The sequence below is a fragment of the Talpa occidentalis genome, unplaced genomic scaffold (genome assembly GCF_014898055.3).
Source record: "Talpa occidentalis isolate TD23 unplaced genomic scaffold, MPIMG_talOcc4v2.1 talOcc4.15, whole genome shotgun sequence".
Lineage (NCBI taxonomy): Eukaryota > Metazoa > Chordata > Mammalia > Eulipotyphla > Talpidae > Talpa > Talpa occidentalis.
The window spans coordinates 319,682-336,516 of record NW_023601543.1 but is presented as its reverse complement, the minus strand read 5'-3'; the positions used below and the strand labels follow the sequence as shown (position 1 = coordinate 336,516).

Here is a 16,835-nt window from a genome sequence, read left to right as displayed (position 1 = left end):
AGCCAAAGCGTCCCTTTGGCAACCGCGTAATTGTGGCTGGACAGGCCTGCCATGTTTTTTGCCTCAACATTCAGATGGCTTTGGGGTCCTGGTTCCCTGGGGCAGGATCATGACACACATGGCTTCATTTCTTCGGGTTCTCAGGCTGTTCTTTGACATCGTTGTGATTCTGAACTCATAAGGACTGCACTGATGGGGAGTGGACAGGAAGGGTGTTGGAACCTTAGGTGAAACAAGATAATGTAAAACCACTTCTCTGGTCTGTGTGACAGGTACTTATTAGCTGTTTGACACACTTAAGCCCATGGAATGTTTAGCATGGGCCTTGCCTGCACATTGTTCTCATTAAAACACGGAACTGGGCTGGAGCCTTCATCTAAGCTGCCTTCGCACCCCACACCTGGCTACTCCAACATTTAGCTTACCTTACAAATGGGGCATTTTGTAAGGCCTTGTCTGTGCCTGAACGTGTGTGTGGGGGGAAGTTGGGGAGGGGTGTGAGGACTGTCGTCTCAGTCTGGGGACAAACTCCCTGAGCATGTGGCTGTGTCATACATATGTCCTCGATTCCCGAGGGCCATGAGGGGGTGGAGGTCTGCATTGCAAACCGAGGCAGGAACGAAGACGGTGCTTGGACGACAGAATGGACACCAGGGACGTCCTTAGGTTTGGAGGATGCATTTGCTGTCGAGCCCGGGTGCGTGGAGCTTGGGCAGAAGCTGGGAGCTTTCTGAATTCGGCCTGGGGGGACATGCTCATCAAAGGGGTTTGGGGAAAGGGGGCGGGGTGCTTCGTGGAGTGAGGCCAGTGTTGGACCCCGAGACAGGCCTAGGGCCAGCTACCACGCTCGCGGGTTTGCCGGGCCCACAAGGCTGGGGGCCCCAGTGCGGGTGCAGCCGCGGCCCGGGGCTTCCCGCTGGCCTCGCCCTCAGTGTCCCAGGTTGCCCGTATGTCACTGAGGGGGGCGGGGGTCGGGTCGCTGCGAAGGCCGCCTGGGCGGTGCTGTCTGCTCTGGGCCGGGGTTTCGGTTTAGTCCTCGATGGCCAGGGCGCTCGACCCCGCGCACCTGCCCCGGGCCCGGCAGCGCCATTTCCGCCCGGCCTAGTCCGCCCCTCCGCGCAGTCCGCTACTCCGCCGCCGTTCCTCCCTTGTCACTCACCTGAGTGCTGCCAATCACCACCCTCGGACGGTGATTCGAGGCGAAGGGGCGGTGACTGCCCTGGGCCAATGAACGCGCAGACTGCAAGGAGGGGCGGGCCTGCGGGTGTGGGCGAGCCAATCCGGGAGCCCCGGCGCGGCTGCGGCGAGGCCCCGAGTCCCGCGCCGGCTTCCCTAACATGGCGGCCGCGAGGGACGGCTGCAGCTTGGGCGAGGCGGCCGCCGGGAGCGGGCGGCGGCTCCACCTGGGCATCCCCGAGGCTGTGTTTGTGGTAAGAGGCCCGCGGGCGCGGAGCAGGCGGATCCCCGGCCGCGGTCGGGTCCGGGGCTGGGCGTGGACACGGCGGAGGCCGGGCGGCCGAGACGGCCCCCGGGAAGGGGCGCGGAGCGGGCGGGGGCCGCGGGCGCGCCGGCCCGGGAGGTCCTGTTCCGCCGCGGAGGCTGCGGTCCGACGCCGCCGCTTCCTGACCGCACCCGGTCGCGACCCCGCGTTCCCGCAGCTTCCGGAGAGCCGGCAGTGCGCGCTCGGGGCACGCCGCGGAGGCCCACGCGTCTCCCGGCCCCGGTGGGGGCAGCCCAGCGCACGCCCGACGAGCAGGCGGGCGCCCGACGCCCGCGGCCCTGCCCAAAGCGGCGGGTAGCACGTCGGGTAACGGGAGCGAATCCGCCGGCCCGCGGGCGCCCGCCTTCCCCGCGCGGCTCGGCTGAGCTGCCGGACTCGACGCGGAATCTTCCTGCGGCCCTGGGTGGACCCGCATCGCGGGGCGTGCCCCGCTTCCTCCCGCCATGCCTCCGCCTGAGCCCCGCTTTCTGGGCAATGCTAGGCCTCTGCCCGCGCGTCGGTCACCCCTTTGCGCCGCTCTCTTCAGCTGCTCGCTTTGGCCCCCGAGCCGCGCCCGCGTGCCCGCATCGCCTCCTCCGCGGACGGAGCTGCCCGTTGGCTGAGTGCATTGCGCCTCCCGGTGCGTGCGGAGTCGGCGGGATGAAGCGCGCTCTGCGGAGGTCTCCGATGGTCCCTGGGGCTCCCGCACCCTGTCCCGCTTCTTGCCCCCCTCCCGCCCCGCTTCTTTGAGGACCGCTCGTGCGGCGCCGCCTGGGGGAGCAGCGCTGCTCGCCCTCAGCGTTTCTTTGCTTCTGTGTGCTCGTCGGCCTCGCTCTACCTCAGTTCCTAGGCCCTTGAGGAGGCCTGCGACAGGCCTGGCACTCTGGCCCTGCCTGTCGAGCTAACACGTAAGCGATAAAGTGCACTTTTGGGTCACATGTGTGTGCAGTCCCTTGCACCTGCAGCCCAGCTCGGGGTGTTCCCAGCTGGAGTGCAGACGGCTGCGAGGTCATCTTCCTTCCCTAGAGGCGCAGGGAGAAGAGGGATGGCCAGGGTAAGTGGCCGTGTGCTGAGTGTGCATGGTGGGTCTCTAATTTACTAATCGCCACATTTTTACCTAAACACAACCCTTTGGAGAAAAGCAAAAGCATTTTCTCAGGTTTTAAACATAAGGCGAAGCAGTCAAAAGTCTGACTCAGGTGTGAGCTCCAGGACTTGACACGTTGTTTCTTTTCTTTTTTTTAACATTTATTTATGTATACAAGAGCTGGGGTGCAGGCCAGAGGTGTGGGGGATGAGAGGATTCACCAGAGACAGAGCGGGGAACAGAACAGGCAGAATGACTGAAATACACTGCTGAGGGGAGCAGTGGGCAAGTCGGGAGAGGTCTGCTGTGCCATGTGGGTAGCCCCCTGGCCGGGGATCGATCTTGTACTGCAGAGGCTGCGCACAGCTTCATAGGTTGTGTCAACTCTTGTGCCACCAGGGAGGCCCGACATGTGTTGTTTCTGCATTACAGGAAGACGTGGACTCGTTCATGAAGCAGCCTGGGAACGAGACTGCGGACGCCGTGCTGAAGAAGCTGGATGAGCAGTACCAGAAGTATAAGTTCATGGAACTCAACCTTGCCCAAAAGAAGAGGAGGTAGGTGTGAAAATCCCAGGGGCCCTGCCCTCCTCTTGGACCTCCGAGTTCTGAGTCACAGCAGCAGGGTGTGACCTTGAGGGCAACCACATGCTCCCAGCACCTGCGGGCGCTGCAGGCGGTGCAGACTGGGAGGTTGCAGGTGTATAGATCAGGGATGGGTGGGGTGGGGCAGGCCCACTGAAGGATCAGGAGCTTGCAGGATGCCACCGTTTTGGAAAGAACCTTCGAACTGCCCTGTGAGTGCTGCTCTGCATGTGGGAATCCTGCACTTTCCTTATCTGTGCACTGCACTTCCCAAAAAGTGGTACAAGTGGCCTGAGTGTGGCAGTTTGTTTTCACTGTAAACAGAACAGTAAAAAGGAGAGGTCCCCTGCAGGGAGGTGTTAGGGAGAACATGCACCTCAACACTGAAACGGGGGTAAACCTGCATCACAGCCCGTGAACACTAGTGGTGGGGTATGGGATAGTGTTGGGGCGAAGAGGGTACTCCCCCTAGGGGTACAGCTCCTCGGAGCTACTGGAAGCAGGGGGCCGCGGCCCTCAGAGGAGAATGCGGGCGCAGCAGGCTTGGGGAAGGGCAGGGGTGCAATCCCAGACTCGGTGGCGTAGCCTTTTGACATCCAAGTGGAAATGTGAAGGAGACAAATGAACAGCGAGCATGAACTGAGGCATGGCGGCGCAGAGCTGCGTGTGGTCAGGGGCGCCAAGACGCCACCTGTGCAGGCCCTGCGGGGTTTGCCCACTCGAACAGCAGCTGCTCATCTGTCAGGGCTGGGACTCGCAGGTCGTGCGCGTGAGAGACTTTTCTTCCCTTCATGACTCTCCTTCCTTCCTTGTGGTGTCTTGACGAATAGGTCTCCGTTCCCGCGTCTTCGCCAGTTTCGCTTTCTGAGCCTCTTCAAGACCCTGCCCTGCGTGCCGTGTTGACAAGCACAACCCCGTGTTTTCTTCTGAATCTTTTAAAAGTGCTGCTCTTTATATTTAACTCCTTAACCCACTCTTCGGCGGTCTTGGTGCCATTTAATTTTAATATAATCCGACTTCACAGTGTCTTCCCTGGAGCTCAGCGCAGCCTATGTCCCAGGGAAGAGGTAGTTCCGCCCACCGGAGATGCCCTGGGGCTGTTTTGTTCTCCAGGCTTGATTGTTTTTCTTCCACCCAGAACTGTGTTGCTCTGTGTCAGCATTGGGGCTTGGAAACATGTTCCTATGTCCGTTCGCTGTAGGTGGATGCTCTTGATCCTATTCAGGCTGGATTTGGGGGGCGCTGCCGCTTCATTGCTCTGTGCCCTGTTCCTGCGCTGAGAGGCAGGGCACGCCCAGTCGTCTGCGCACTGCTCAGTGCTACTGTCTGTTCCCTGCTGTTCCCTGCGGGCGGCGGAGCGTGCGCTTCTCCTGCCTCTGTCTGGGCCACGTCCTCCTGGGCTGGTGCCCTCCCGGTGCTCCTTGCTGGAAGTGGCTGCGGGAGGGTTCTCCCCTTGCGGGCGCCTCAGGCTCGCCCTCTGGAGCCTGGTTGTGTGCGTGTAGGGACTACTGATTTCTGCGTGCTCATTTTGAAACCTGCTGCTTCACATCCTCTGCAAATGGCGCTCACCTCACTGCTCCTATCCCTGCGTGAGCTCCTGGTCTGTCTTCCCCTGGCCTCGTCGCCCTGGCTGGGACCCTGGGACTGTGCAGACGAGCAGCGGGGAGAGTGGACCGGAGTCTTGTTCCAGACCTTCTGGGGAAGGCGCTCTGTTTCCCGCCGGCGCGCCTGGTAGCAGCTGTGCGGTCGTCATATGGGGCTTTTGCTCTGTCGAGCTGTGTGGCTCTTGTCCCGTTTCCGCGCCTTCATCATACGTTGGCGTTGGGCTTCGTCAGGTGCATTCTCGGCATCTGCTGACGGGATCACGCGGCTTTGCTTTTTTTTTTTTGCGATGTGGTGAGTTACATTGATTGGTTTTTGGCTGCTGAGCCCATCTCGAGTCCCCGGGGCGGTCACCCTCGGTCACCCTTGCACGTATGAGCCTTGAGGCGGCTTTGGGCTCGGTGTGCTGGGATTTGGGCAGGATTTTTGCATCCGTGCTCGTTGGGAGGTTGGTCTGTAGTTTTCTTTTGTGTGTTGTCTGCGTGTGCACTTGGCGTTCGTGTGATGTCGGCCTCGTGAGATGTATTTGGCAGTTTTCCTTCCTTCTCGATTCCTGGGAAAGACTTCTCACTGGGGTGCTGCCTGCTGTTGCCGAACTCCTCCCTGCTGCCTCCCGGGGGATCTCGGTGCTCCGGCCTGAGGGCCTCTTGGCCTCTTGTTCCAGCACGGGTGTCTGCCAGAGTCGCTCTGCGGGGTGCCTCCCGCTGCCTCGGCCCTCCTGGCCTGACGCTTTTCCGGTCTGTCTCTCCCAGGCTCCGGCTTCGGTCCTGTTCGCACGGGAGGCCTCCGTGTGCGGGCCGCGGGCTTGCGGCCGCTGAGTCTGTTGAGGGGCTCTTCATCTTGGCACTGCGGAGACCGTGCTTGCTGGCCTTGCTCCGTCACGCGTCTGTGGCGCTTAACTGCCCCTCAGTTTCTGTCACTGGACACCTGCGTGGTTTCCCTCAGAGGACGTGGCTTTTGCCAGGAGCTGGACGTCTACCAACCTTGACCCCTTGAGCCCTGTTCCAGGCTCTTTCACTTGGTGTCGGTGAACTCGGCCGCAGCTGGAGTCTCACAAGACCTGCTTTTTTCTAGTTCTCACTGCTCAACCCAAAGCCTTTTCCGGGTTTTTCCCCTTTCATTTTTTCTGGGCTTTCCCGGCGCCCTGTGATACCAGCTGTGCAGCCGAAGAACTTCGCGCCTGCTGTACCTGCTTGGCAGCTGGTGGCTCCAGCCTGACAAGTCGTGTTGACTGTCACCATCCCTCCAGCTACGTGAAAGCTCGTTGCTATTTCATGGTTATCTTTGGGGTGATCTTCTCTTGCGCATGTGACTCTTACTCCTTTTCTCTTTTTTAAACTGGACATTTTGTGTTTATCACATTCTCGCTCTCCCCGGCTCTCCTCCTGGGCTGGGTGCTCTTTGGCTGCCGCAGCATTTCCTCTCCCGCTGCCCGGCCCCGGCACTTGGAGGTGTAGCCGTGAACGCTTCACTCAACCATCGCGTCTCTTACGCTAGAAGTTAGCTTGGTTCTTCGAACAGCTGCTTGTTTCTTCACAATACCTGTATCCTGTCCGCTCCCTGGAGGTTTTAAAGTACTTTCTCTAGGGTCCTCTTGTAGGCTTTCGTTTCCTCTGATAGAGGTGGTTCAGATTATTGTCTTTATCTCATTGCAGTGGCAGTTAGCACCTTATCTCCTTCCTTTTCCCTTCAGCTCATAGTCCCTGGGGACAGCAGTCATTTCTGGTGGGAATGGGGGTGATTGAAAGCCCTCTCGGTGGGGGGCAGATGCAGCTGCTCCTTTCCCTGACCAGGTCCCTTGGTCTCTGGGGGATTCGTGCCTGCGCTGGGCTTCCCTGTAGTCCCCTCTGAGTGGGGGTGGGGAGAGGGAGCTGCCAGTTCTGTTCCTCGGTTCTCTGTTCCTCGGCCCCGCCTGCCTCCTCCCCTGCCCCTGCCCGCCTGAGCTCAGGTTCTGTGACCACCCAGGGCCACGTCGAGGGAGAACAAGACATGGCTAGCAAGTTCTGTCTCGATCTTAGTCCCCTTTTGAATCTGCTTCCCTCCTAAGCTGCTGTCACCCTGCTCGCTCCTGGGTAGGGGACCTAGAGATTTCCATTGGTCATGGAACAACAAAGTTGTGTTATTCATAATTGAATATTATGTGGAGTGAAATGAATAAATCTTAGGAACCTACTTTAGTCAACAAATCAAACCCCAGAAAAGTACAGACGACATGAGACCATTTATATCGAACCAAGAAACCAGCAGTGAACATGGAGGGTGTGTTGCTGGGACGTGCGCGGCGGCCTTGGTGATCTGGGTCCTAAGGTGGCTGGGGTCACAGCTGCTTGACTCATCCACACACCTCGTGACACTGTCACCGTGGTGTTTGTCCATACGCCACAGGCACCAGCCCCATGACCAGAATAACTTGATCCCAACGCACTCTTTAGGTGTGTACCAGGCATTTTACAGATGAACCTCTATGCTTTTTGGCGCTTACCTGTATCAATAAATCATATAAAGAGAAGCAAAACTGAGAGCACTTCAGCATCCATGTTGAATTACTCAGAGTTCACAGGCCATTAGCCTGCAGGCTCTGGAAGAAAACAAGCCAATGCTAAGTGTATTTCTAGACTGTTCGCTGAATTGTATTATCTGATCGCTGTCTTTACATCTAACACATCTGCCAGGTCAGTAGCACAGGATGTAATCACGTCTGCCCGCCAGCTTGCTGCACATGCTGTGACTAGCTTCTTTGTATGATGCAATAAGTGCGTTTTCATGATCATATTTAAATTTTGCCTGTATGCTGCTCTCCAGTGTGTCTGGTGATGAATTCTGCAGGAATCACAGCTTTGTTGTTGTTTTTTTACTGAGGTGACATTGGTTTACAATGTGTTTTAGAGGTGTAGGAGCTCTCCCTTTGGGTGTAGTTACCCACTACCCAAAAACCGTAGTCTTCCACCACAGGCCATTGTGCTCCCTCCTGGCTTTGTCCCCAACCTGAAGCCTGAGTTCTTTAGTCAGGTTTTAGGGTTGCTGTTGGCTCGCCCTCACCTGACCCTGTCTGCGCTCTCTGTGCCCACATGTAAGTGCACCATCAGTACTCACTTTTCTCCTCCTCCCTCCCTCATGTGCTTTGGCACAGCCCCTCCAGTTCCATCCATGTCACAAACGGCAGGTTTCTCCTTTTTCATAGCTGAGTAGTATTCCATTGTGTAGAGAGACCACCTCTTCTTGGTCCATCATCTGTTTTGGGGCACTTCGGTTGTTTCTATAACTTGGCTGCTGTAAATAGGGCTGCAGGGGACCTAGGAGTGCGTATTTCCCTTCAAATGACTGTTTATGTTCTTGGGTAGACACTTTGTATTTGGATGTGTTTTTTTACAAATTGCATTAGAATTTGACAGGGACTTAACTGTTACCTCCATGCAGAACCCTCAAAAGCCTAGGATGGCATCTCATCACCAGAAAAAAAACAGCTGAAGCTCAGCGACAAAAATGTTTCCTCCTTTGCTCTAAGTGACTTTGAGTGTTTTCCCCTTAATTTTTCATCTTATATTCTTTTTTTTTTTTTTTAAATTTTTTATAGAGGCATGTTTATTTATATTTATTTATTTGTTTGTTTTGTTTATACATGCACTGGGTACAGTCAGAAGCACGGGAGGGTGAGAGAATTCACCAGAGCCAGAGTGGGGAGCAGAGCAGGCAGAAGGACCGAAGGACACTGCTGAGGGGAGCAGCGGGCCGCAGGAGAGGTCTGCACGCCATGTGGGACCCTCCTCTGGTGGCTGGGGAGCAGCCGGGGATCGAACCGGCGCCGCAGAGGCTGCGGGCAGGTTCGCAACCCAGCGCTCAACCGCTGCGCCACTGGGGAGGCCCCATCTTATATTCTTGATAGTGAAGTTTATTTCATCTGGGAATCAGTTGCTCATAGTTTTCGTTTTCACATTTTTTAACGGGATTTTTTTTTTTTTTAACAGCAGTTTTAGGTTCATAGCAATGTTGAGCAGAGAGTGGAGAAAGGCCCCTTCACCAGCCGGGGCCCTGGTGTGTTAGCTTGCCAGGGGTCACACTGGTTTCATCCATTTTACTGGTTTTGACAAGTACATGCATTGTAGTTTTGCATTTTACATTGAGGTCTGTGGTCTGTTTTCAGTGAATTTTTGTGGAAGGGCATATGGTCCGTGTCTAGATTCTATGTGTGTGTCTGCGCGTGCACATGCATGCAGCGGTGCAATCATCTCAGTGGTTTCCCTAGTAGCTGTAACTTCCTTTTGCATCTGATCAGTCTCATTGTGCCTGTCATTTTTTCTTTCAATTTCTCGTGTTCAGGCCAATGAGCCAGTCGTAATTTTAAGAGCAATTGTTACGTTACTTGAAAAGAGACTAGCATTCATCGCCGTGACGTCAGAGAAGTTGCCCCAAGCTTGACAGGCGTTGCTGCATCTGCTCTTGGCACCCGCCATGCCGCACGGTTCAGCGCCGGTGCTGATCATGTCTGTGCTTTCCGGCTCAGTGTGGTTCATTCTTGCACAGTTTGACTTCTCCCCTCAGGTGGCGGCCCCACAGTTCTCCTAGCACCAGCCCCCGCGCTCTGTCCCCGCTGTCCCTCCCCCGCCGGAGGCCTCAGCTCTGTGTTCAGCCTGCTGGCTTCTTCTTTCTCCTGAGCCTTTGCTCGGTTTCCTTGTGCTCTGCATGGAAGTGACAGCACCGTTTTCACTTTCTCCTGACTGCCTCCACTTAGCGTCATCCCTCCAGCTGCACCCACGCTGCTGCAGAAGGCCCGGGTTATCTGTTGTGATCCATTGTGTCTATAGACCATGTTCTTGATCCGTTTTCTGGTTTTGGGCAGTTAGGGCTGGGGTTTGCTTTTTGCCTCTAAACTACCAAGTTAACCCTTTTTCTTTTTCATAGGCTCAAAGGGCAAATTCCGGAAATTAAGCAGACTTTAGAAATTCTAAAATACATGCAGAAGAAAAAAGTAAGTACATTTTGTTTGTAAATACGCATGAACCAGAATACTTGGGCAGAAATGGGGCTTCCTTTAGCCCTTGACCCTGATGCTGGGGCTCTGCCTCCTGAGCACATGCGCTGGCATCACACAGTGGGCTTCCCGGAGAAGTGCGACCTCGTGGCTTCCCCCAAATTCAGGTTTAAGTTAAGGCCTCAGATCTCGGGTTACTTTACTTTCATGTAGTACTTGCAAAAGTTTAGTGCCCTCTGAAATTATTTTGGGTGTGAAAAGGCAATGTCTTTTTTTTTTTTTTTTTAATAGAGGCATGCTTTATTTATTTGTTTGCTGGTTTGTTTGTTTGTTTGTTTACACATGCACTGGGTACAGTCAGAAGCGCGGGAGGGTGAGAGAATTCACCAGAGCCAGAACGGGGAGCAGAGCAGGCAGAAGGACCGAAGTACACTGCTGAGGGGAGCAGCGGGCGGCAGGAGAGGTCTGCGCGCCATGTGGGACCCTCCTCCGGTGGCCGGGGAGCAGCCGGGGATCGAACCGGCACCGCAGAGGCCGCAGGCAGCTTCGCAACCCAGCGCTCAACCGCTGCGCCACCGGGGAGGCCCGCAATGTCTTTTTTTGAGGTAGCAGCGTCTAAGGGCTTGCTGTTTATCATCCCCCTCAGACTAAGGAGTCCGAGACTCATAGAGGTGGTTCTCATTTCCATGTTAAAGAAACAGTTACTGAGAAGTCACACCTGACAACTGTGTTGTGTAGCTAGTTAGTGGCAGCACTGAATTTGAGACTGTTTCATCCAATACTTGTTAAATAAAGCCAGGCGCTGCAGATTAGATTTTGTAAAGCTGTTGTGTGTAAAGACAGCACGTGTGTGATCTACTGCTTGGCTGGTGAGCACCGACCCTTCGGTGTATAATGTGTGGTATGCACGGGAGAGACTCCAGACAACTGGCCGAGCGTGAAGCACTGCTGAAGTAATGCTCATGGCCGACTGTGGGTGCGCCAGGGCATGGGGGGCGTGGGGTGTGCACACGCACACACACACTGCTTGTCATAGCCTTCAGAGTTGTAGGGACTCTTCCTCTTACCTCAGTTTTACGGGAAAGGAACGTGGGGCACAGAGAGGCTAAGCGATGCCCAGTCCGCACCTAGTGAGCAGCCGAGCCACGCGCTGTGGCAGGTATCCGCCTGCACCTGTCTGCCGCTGTGGCTCGGCCCGTGCTTTCCCTGTAAGCCTGGTGCTGTGCGGGCCTGTTCACGGGCCTGTTCACAGTCCTGTCACTTTTTTGAAGGAGTCGACCAGTGCGCTGGAGACCAGGTTCTTACTGGCGGACAACCTGTACTGCAAGGCCTCCGTCCCTCCTACCGATAAAGTGTGCCTCTGGCTGGGGGTAAGTACAGCGTTCCCCTCCCTGTGACTAGCGGGGATGAGGCCAGTGTTCTGCTTCCTGTCAAAACGTGACTGACAGGAGTGTCATGATGACTGTCATGAAGATGTGCCCGGGTCTGCTCCCTGAAGTTATTTTGAATCTCTGAGTACAGATACAGTATTTATACCCCTGCTGGGCCTCAGATAGCTGTTTCTTCCTCATAAGAGTTCCTTCTAGGAGGGCTCTACACTTAAGATTGGAGCCCATTTTTTGACCCCATCACAGACCTTGTCTGTGCTCTCCTGGCTTTGTGCTCTGTGTCCTGAAAAGCAAAATGAGAAGCAATAGAAAGTGGCTGTGAGGAGCCAGGGGGACCTGTGCTTCATCGAGTTGCTGAATCTTTGGTTTTCTTTCTTTCTTTTTTTTTTTTTAAGATTTATTTATTTATGCATGTAAGAACTGGGGTACAGGCCAGTGGTGTTGGGGGGGGTGTGAGAGGATTCACCAGAGACAGAGTGGGGAACAGAACAGGCAGATCTACTGAAATATACTGCTGAGGGGAGCAGCGGGCGCGACAGGAGAGGTCTGCTGTGCCCTGTGGGTCAGCTCCCTGGCCGGGGATGGAACTTGTGCTGTAGTGGCTGCCGACAGATTCACAGTGCTGACATTTAACCCCTTGTGCTACCAGGGAGGCCCCGAATCTTTGGTTTTCTAATCCTTGTGCAGTTGGTCATCTATGCACTTGCAAGTGCTCACGGGGCACCTGCTTCTGCCTGATGCCTCTGTGTTGTCTCGGTGGCCTTCACATGGACCCTTTGAGTCATTTTTAAAAGCCGTTTGTCAGATGAGGAAAGCTGTTTTTCTGCCCTGGCCAAATGTAGATACTGAAGTGATTCTCAAGTTCAGAAAGAACTGTTTAAGTTCACTCAGTGATGTTAACACCACTGGGTCATGATGGAATTTGACATGGAACGTGGGTTCTCCTCATGCCTGTTAGCTCAGTAGCTGTGCAAGCTCCGCGACTGGGCCTTGCGTGGCCTCCAGTTAACTGCAGAAGGTACCTCACCTCACTGGGGTTGTTCCGAGGAGTAGATGATACTGGGAGTGTAATATCTTCTCCCGCTCAGGTAGTGTTACAGATGCGCAAACGAGTCTGGAAGTTCCCTAACCTGCGGCTTTGCAGCCCGTGTGCTCTGTCACGATTGCTTGTGCACCGGTGGGCCGGAGTGTAAACGCAAGGCCGGCTGCTCACTGTGCCCGCAGTCTATGGTCTGAGAGCCTTTTCTAGCCTGTCAGGCCTGTAGTGTTCACTAACCACCGGGCCTTCTCTCTTCAGGCGAATGTGATGCTTGAGTATGACATTGACGAAGCACAGGCACTGTTGGAAAAGAACTTATCAACTGCCACAAAGAATCTCGATTCTCTTGAGGAAGACCTTGACTTTCTTCGCGATCAGTTTACTACCACAGAAGTCAGTATCCTTTCTTAAAAAGTAAGCGAAAAAGGAGGACAGGAGAGCAGTGTTCTGGGTTCGTTGCTCTGGTGAGGAGCTTCCTCTGGGTCCGTGTGCCACTTTACTTTATGAGGGTGATACATAACATGCCTGGAATTCTTACTTGAGTCTGCATCTGGCATCCGCGATGTGGTTCTCTCACAGTGGTTCACCTTTTCGGAGTAGCGTAGGGTCCTTCTAAGCCTGAGGACAAAAGCATGGCTCTGACACTTGGTGCTGAATAGCAAATGTGTTAGAAATGCAACACGTCATTCAAGAAAAATCAGAAAATTGAAAAGAACATTTGGATTCTACTTGCAGTCCCCGGGGTGGAAGGGGTGGAAACAGCAGTTCAGATATTTTCTGAAGACGCCTTCATGCCTAGTTAAGCGGTTTGGCTCCACGGGCATTTATTAAGGGCCTCCTGTGTTCTGCCGCTGTGCTGCGCGGCGTCGGGGACATCTGCTGGGGCGTCGGTGCCGCGTCTCGTAAAGTTGGAACTGCACTTGGAGAGTAAGTAGCTGAGCGCTTCAGAGCAGAGGATACACTCGTGTACGCACCGCCAGGGAAGTGGAAAGCTAGGGAAGGATGGAGGGAAGCTGGACTCGGGTCAGAGAAGACTTGGAGAAGAGAGAACTGCGGCAGACTTCAGAGGTCGTGTGGGGGGTGGGCAGCAGGATGAGGCTGGGGGGTTCTGGGGGGCACGTTGGCGGGTTGGGCTGGTGCTTTGCCTTTCCTCTCTGACCTGTCTCTCGTCTCTGTACGCAGTCCCTAGCCCCACCGAGTCAGCTGGGACGGACACCTGTAGGCACCCCCGGGGCCAGTCACAAGTCTCTTTCCCTGCCCTTCCAGAACCTAGGCTCACCTTTCTAGCCCTTTCCAGCACGACCTCACTGAGCTACACTTCGTGCTTCCTCTGGGCACAGCACTTTAGTGCGCCCTTGTCACATGCACGGCCAGTCTCGTCTTTGTCCCTCCACCCGGAATGATAGCCCCGGATCCTCACTCGCTCCTTTGACTCTGCCTGTTTCAACTCGAGCATCTGGACACTTTGACCCTTGGGGCTTTGCCGATGCTCTGTGCATGTCAGGCTTCGCGCGCCATCCTTACCCATTGCGCAGGCCAGCGCATGAGTGGGGAAGTCAGGCCTGCTCATGCCTTGAACAGGGCTTGGCATGTGACTAGTGATGTGGCGACTCCTCAGGGCTTGCCATGGCACAGATGACCTTGAGCACAACACGGAACACACGAGGCAGGGAGGAGACCGCGGGCCTCGGCTGTGGGCGCTGCTTCTGCTGACAGTTCGGTCAGCCTCAGGGAGGGTAAGAGGCCCAGTTGCTGAGAATTAAGTTCACTCATCTAAGTATCACCTGTCAAGAGACGGCTCAAGGGCCTTGGAAGTCGCTCGGGCAGAGGGAGGCTCTTTCAGACTGGTGTTGAGCAGAACGCGCTTGCTGGTTGCAGACTCGAGGTCTTGGCTGTGCGGGACTTAGTCCCGGGCTCAGGGGCGGCGCCCTGTGAGGATCGTGTCTGTCCAGGGCGTGTGGACTGCACTTGCGTTTTCTTTGACAGTCCTTGCAGATATGGCCAGGGTTTACAACTGGGATGTGAAAAGAAGAAACAAAGACGACCCCGCCAAGAACAAAGCATGATGCTGGCAATTAAAAATGTGATTCAGTTTTCCAAACCTGTTCTTTTAACTACCCCGAACTTTATTCTGAAAGGTTGATAGAATTTTCAGTGATTTTTTTTTTAACAGCAAGAATAATTAAAACTTTTAAAAAACATAAACATCATTTTATTTATTTATAAAAACAAAATTAGTTTCAAACACTTTATGCTATCAGCAGTATTATTTTCCCCACATCTCCAACACAGCAAACGCCGCTTTCATCATTTTGTTATGTTTCTTTGTTGTAGTAAAGTCTTAGCCGAAATGGCCGAAAACTGTGAGGTCTGCGGCAGAAGCTAAATTCTGGACACGTTAGCAGTTTCATTTTTCTTTGCGGCTCATTTTACTCTCACTTTGATGAGATGGGGCCAGTTTAGAGGCAGGAAGAAGTCGCTCTGAGTGTTTGCAAACTTGTTTTTCTTTGGTAGACGTGGGGCTCTGCTGGCTCGTGAATCACTGCTTGGCCGGAACGTTGCGCTCTCGTGCGCTTCTCAGGAAACGGTCCTTTGCCTTCCTGAACAGCACGAGGGCCGCTGAGACACTTTTCTTACCCCGTGTTAATGTGCAGTGTCTTCGCGATGCCAGCCGTTGGGGGATCTTGGCCACCGTGAAATAACGTCACTCTTACTTGAGGCAGTTTTGTATTTCTTAGCAGTTCTCCAAAGCAGCTGAACAGTAATCTTGAGATAAATATAAATCTTCAGTGGTTGACAAGAGTTGTGAGCTTTTTTATTCATGAAAAAACCTCATAGGAATAGTGAAAACTCCCCGTGGAAAGCTGTTGGCATGGAGGCCAGTAGCAGGCGCTACGCATTCTGGGAAACATAACGGTCGTATTCTCTCTCCGTGTAGTGACAAGTACACTTGTCCAGTGTTTTGTACGTGTATTTCATGTTATTAAAGCAGTGAAGTCAAAACTGGCACCTGTTTTCCTGTTATTCTTTCTGACGCTTCCCTGTTTGTCAAGGTTATTGTGCAAATAGCTAGCGCGGCCCAGGGCTGCTTACATCTGTAGAAACAACATAAGATTCCTTCGGCAGGAGTTCAGACAAGCAGACATTTGCGAAGTTAAATAGTAAAGATACCAATGTTCCTTGGATCAGTTTTGCTTTCAAAATTTTAAACCCCAGTGTTTAAAAATTTGAAGCTTATAATATCTTTGAGATATTGTCAGTGCTACTTTTCCCCAAACTTTATTAAGGTAAATATTTGGGTACGAAATGTTCCTGTTGATGTTAGGACAGAAATCATGTGCTCAGAGGGCTTTATCTTATTTTATATCCATGAAAATCTGAATATGAATTTTTGGGTACTCCGAAGAATATGAAGAAACATAGCTGTTTAGAGGTAGGAATCAAAGAACGAAATTAGGGTAGTCAACAAATATAAAAGCGGAATTTGTGTCAGAAACAGTACTAGGCTGTTAATTAAATAAAAGAAGTGTCTGCATCTGGCTTCTGCGACGTGGTTCTCTCGCAGTGGTTCACCTTTTCGGAGTAGCGCAGGGTCCTTCTAAGCCTAAGAGGACAAAAGCGTGACTGACACTCGGTGCTGAATAGCAAATGTGTTAGAAATGCAACACGTTCATTCAAGAAAAATCAGAAAATGGAAAAAACATTTGGGTTCTACTTGCAGTCCCCGTTAATGTTTCTACATCTTCCATTTCTTTTTTATATGCATAGGGTCTTAAACAAAGAAATAGTCTTCTCTAATTTGTACCCTACTTTCTTCGCCTAAGGCATTTGCTTATGGCACTGTCACATTGACCTAGTTTTACTGGTTTTGTAGGAATTCTGAGGGGAAGCTGCCATTCACAGTTAGACCTTGGGTTTTAAAAATATTTTCTCTGGTAAACATTTTGGTAAAACACAAGTAGAAAGTAATTCAGTTGAAATTTTCATGTGAGAGTTTTTCTCTGTGTTTAGAATTTTTCCCGAGACCAGGTCACCAAAAATGGAATCATGGAGTCAGGATAGTGTTTTTACTTTCTGGGGTTAAGTGAGAACGTGTTTGCTGCGGCCCCGGCAGGGGGCAGGGGGTTGTCAAAGTGTTATAGAGCAACCCCGATATTAAACGGGTTCCTGGCTGTGGGTCCTCACCCGCGCGCTTTAAAGGGACTTATGAATACTCCACTACAGACACACGCAAAAGGGTTAATAAAAGGTTTATTTACAAGAGAAAAAGAAATAAGGAAAATGGACAACTCAGGGAGAAAATAGGGAAATAAAGTCTTTAATGCGTCCTACCCGATCCGCCGACCTGGAAACCCAAAGTCACTCTCAGAGCTGGCCGGACGCGGCGAGCAGGCGGAGAGCCAAAATGGGGGATCCCCAAAGCCCACGTGTCTGCCTTTTGTATCCACCTGGCTGCTGAACCCCACCCTCAGGTCCCAGCCACCTTCCCTTGGGTGGTGATGGGATTTGGAGTTCCCAGTGTCTTTGGCTTTGACCTGGGGTGGGGGTGGAGTCCACAAAGCCTGTATGGAATTTGCTTTGGGACAGCCTGTTCCCCTTAACAATTTGCTTTGGGACATCCTTTTCCCCCTAACAAAAGCACCACTCACCCCCTGCTGCCTCCCCTCCTCACCTGCACGGAGACCC

The 16,835-nt window shown here is 53.4% G+C and overlaps 1 protein-coding gene across 1 annotated transcript; it reads left to right on the top strand.

The window, feature by feature from the left end:
- Positions 1-1,039: 1,039 nt before the first annotated feature.
- Positions 1,040-15,184, top strand: VBP1 (VHL binding protein 1). Its single transcript, XM_037511732.2, has 7 exons — positions 1,040-1,094; positions 1,240-1,430; positions 3,000-3,124; positions 9,653-9,719; positions 10,994-11,092; positions 12,408-12,546; positions 14,145-15,184. Exons 1-7 carry the CDS (start codon positions 1,040-1,042, stop codon positions 14,213-14,215), a joined length of 747 nt encoding a protein of 248 aa, XP_037367629.2. The 3' UTR covers positions 14,216-15,184.
- The last annotated feature ends 1,651 nt before the right edge of the window (positions 15,185-16,835 follow it).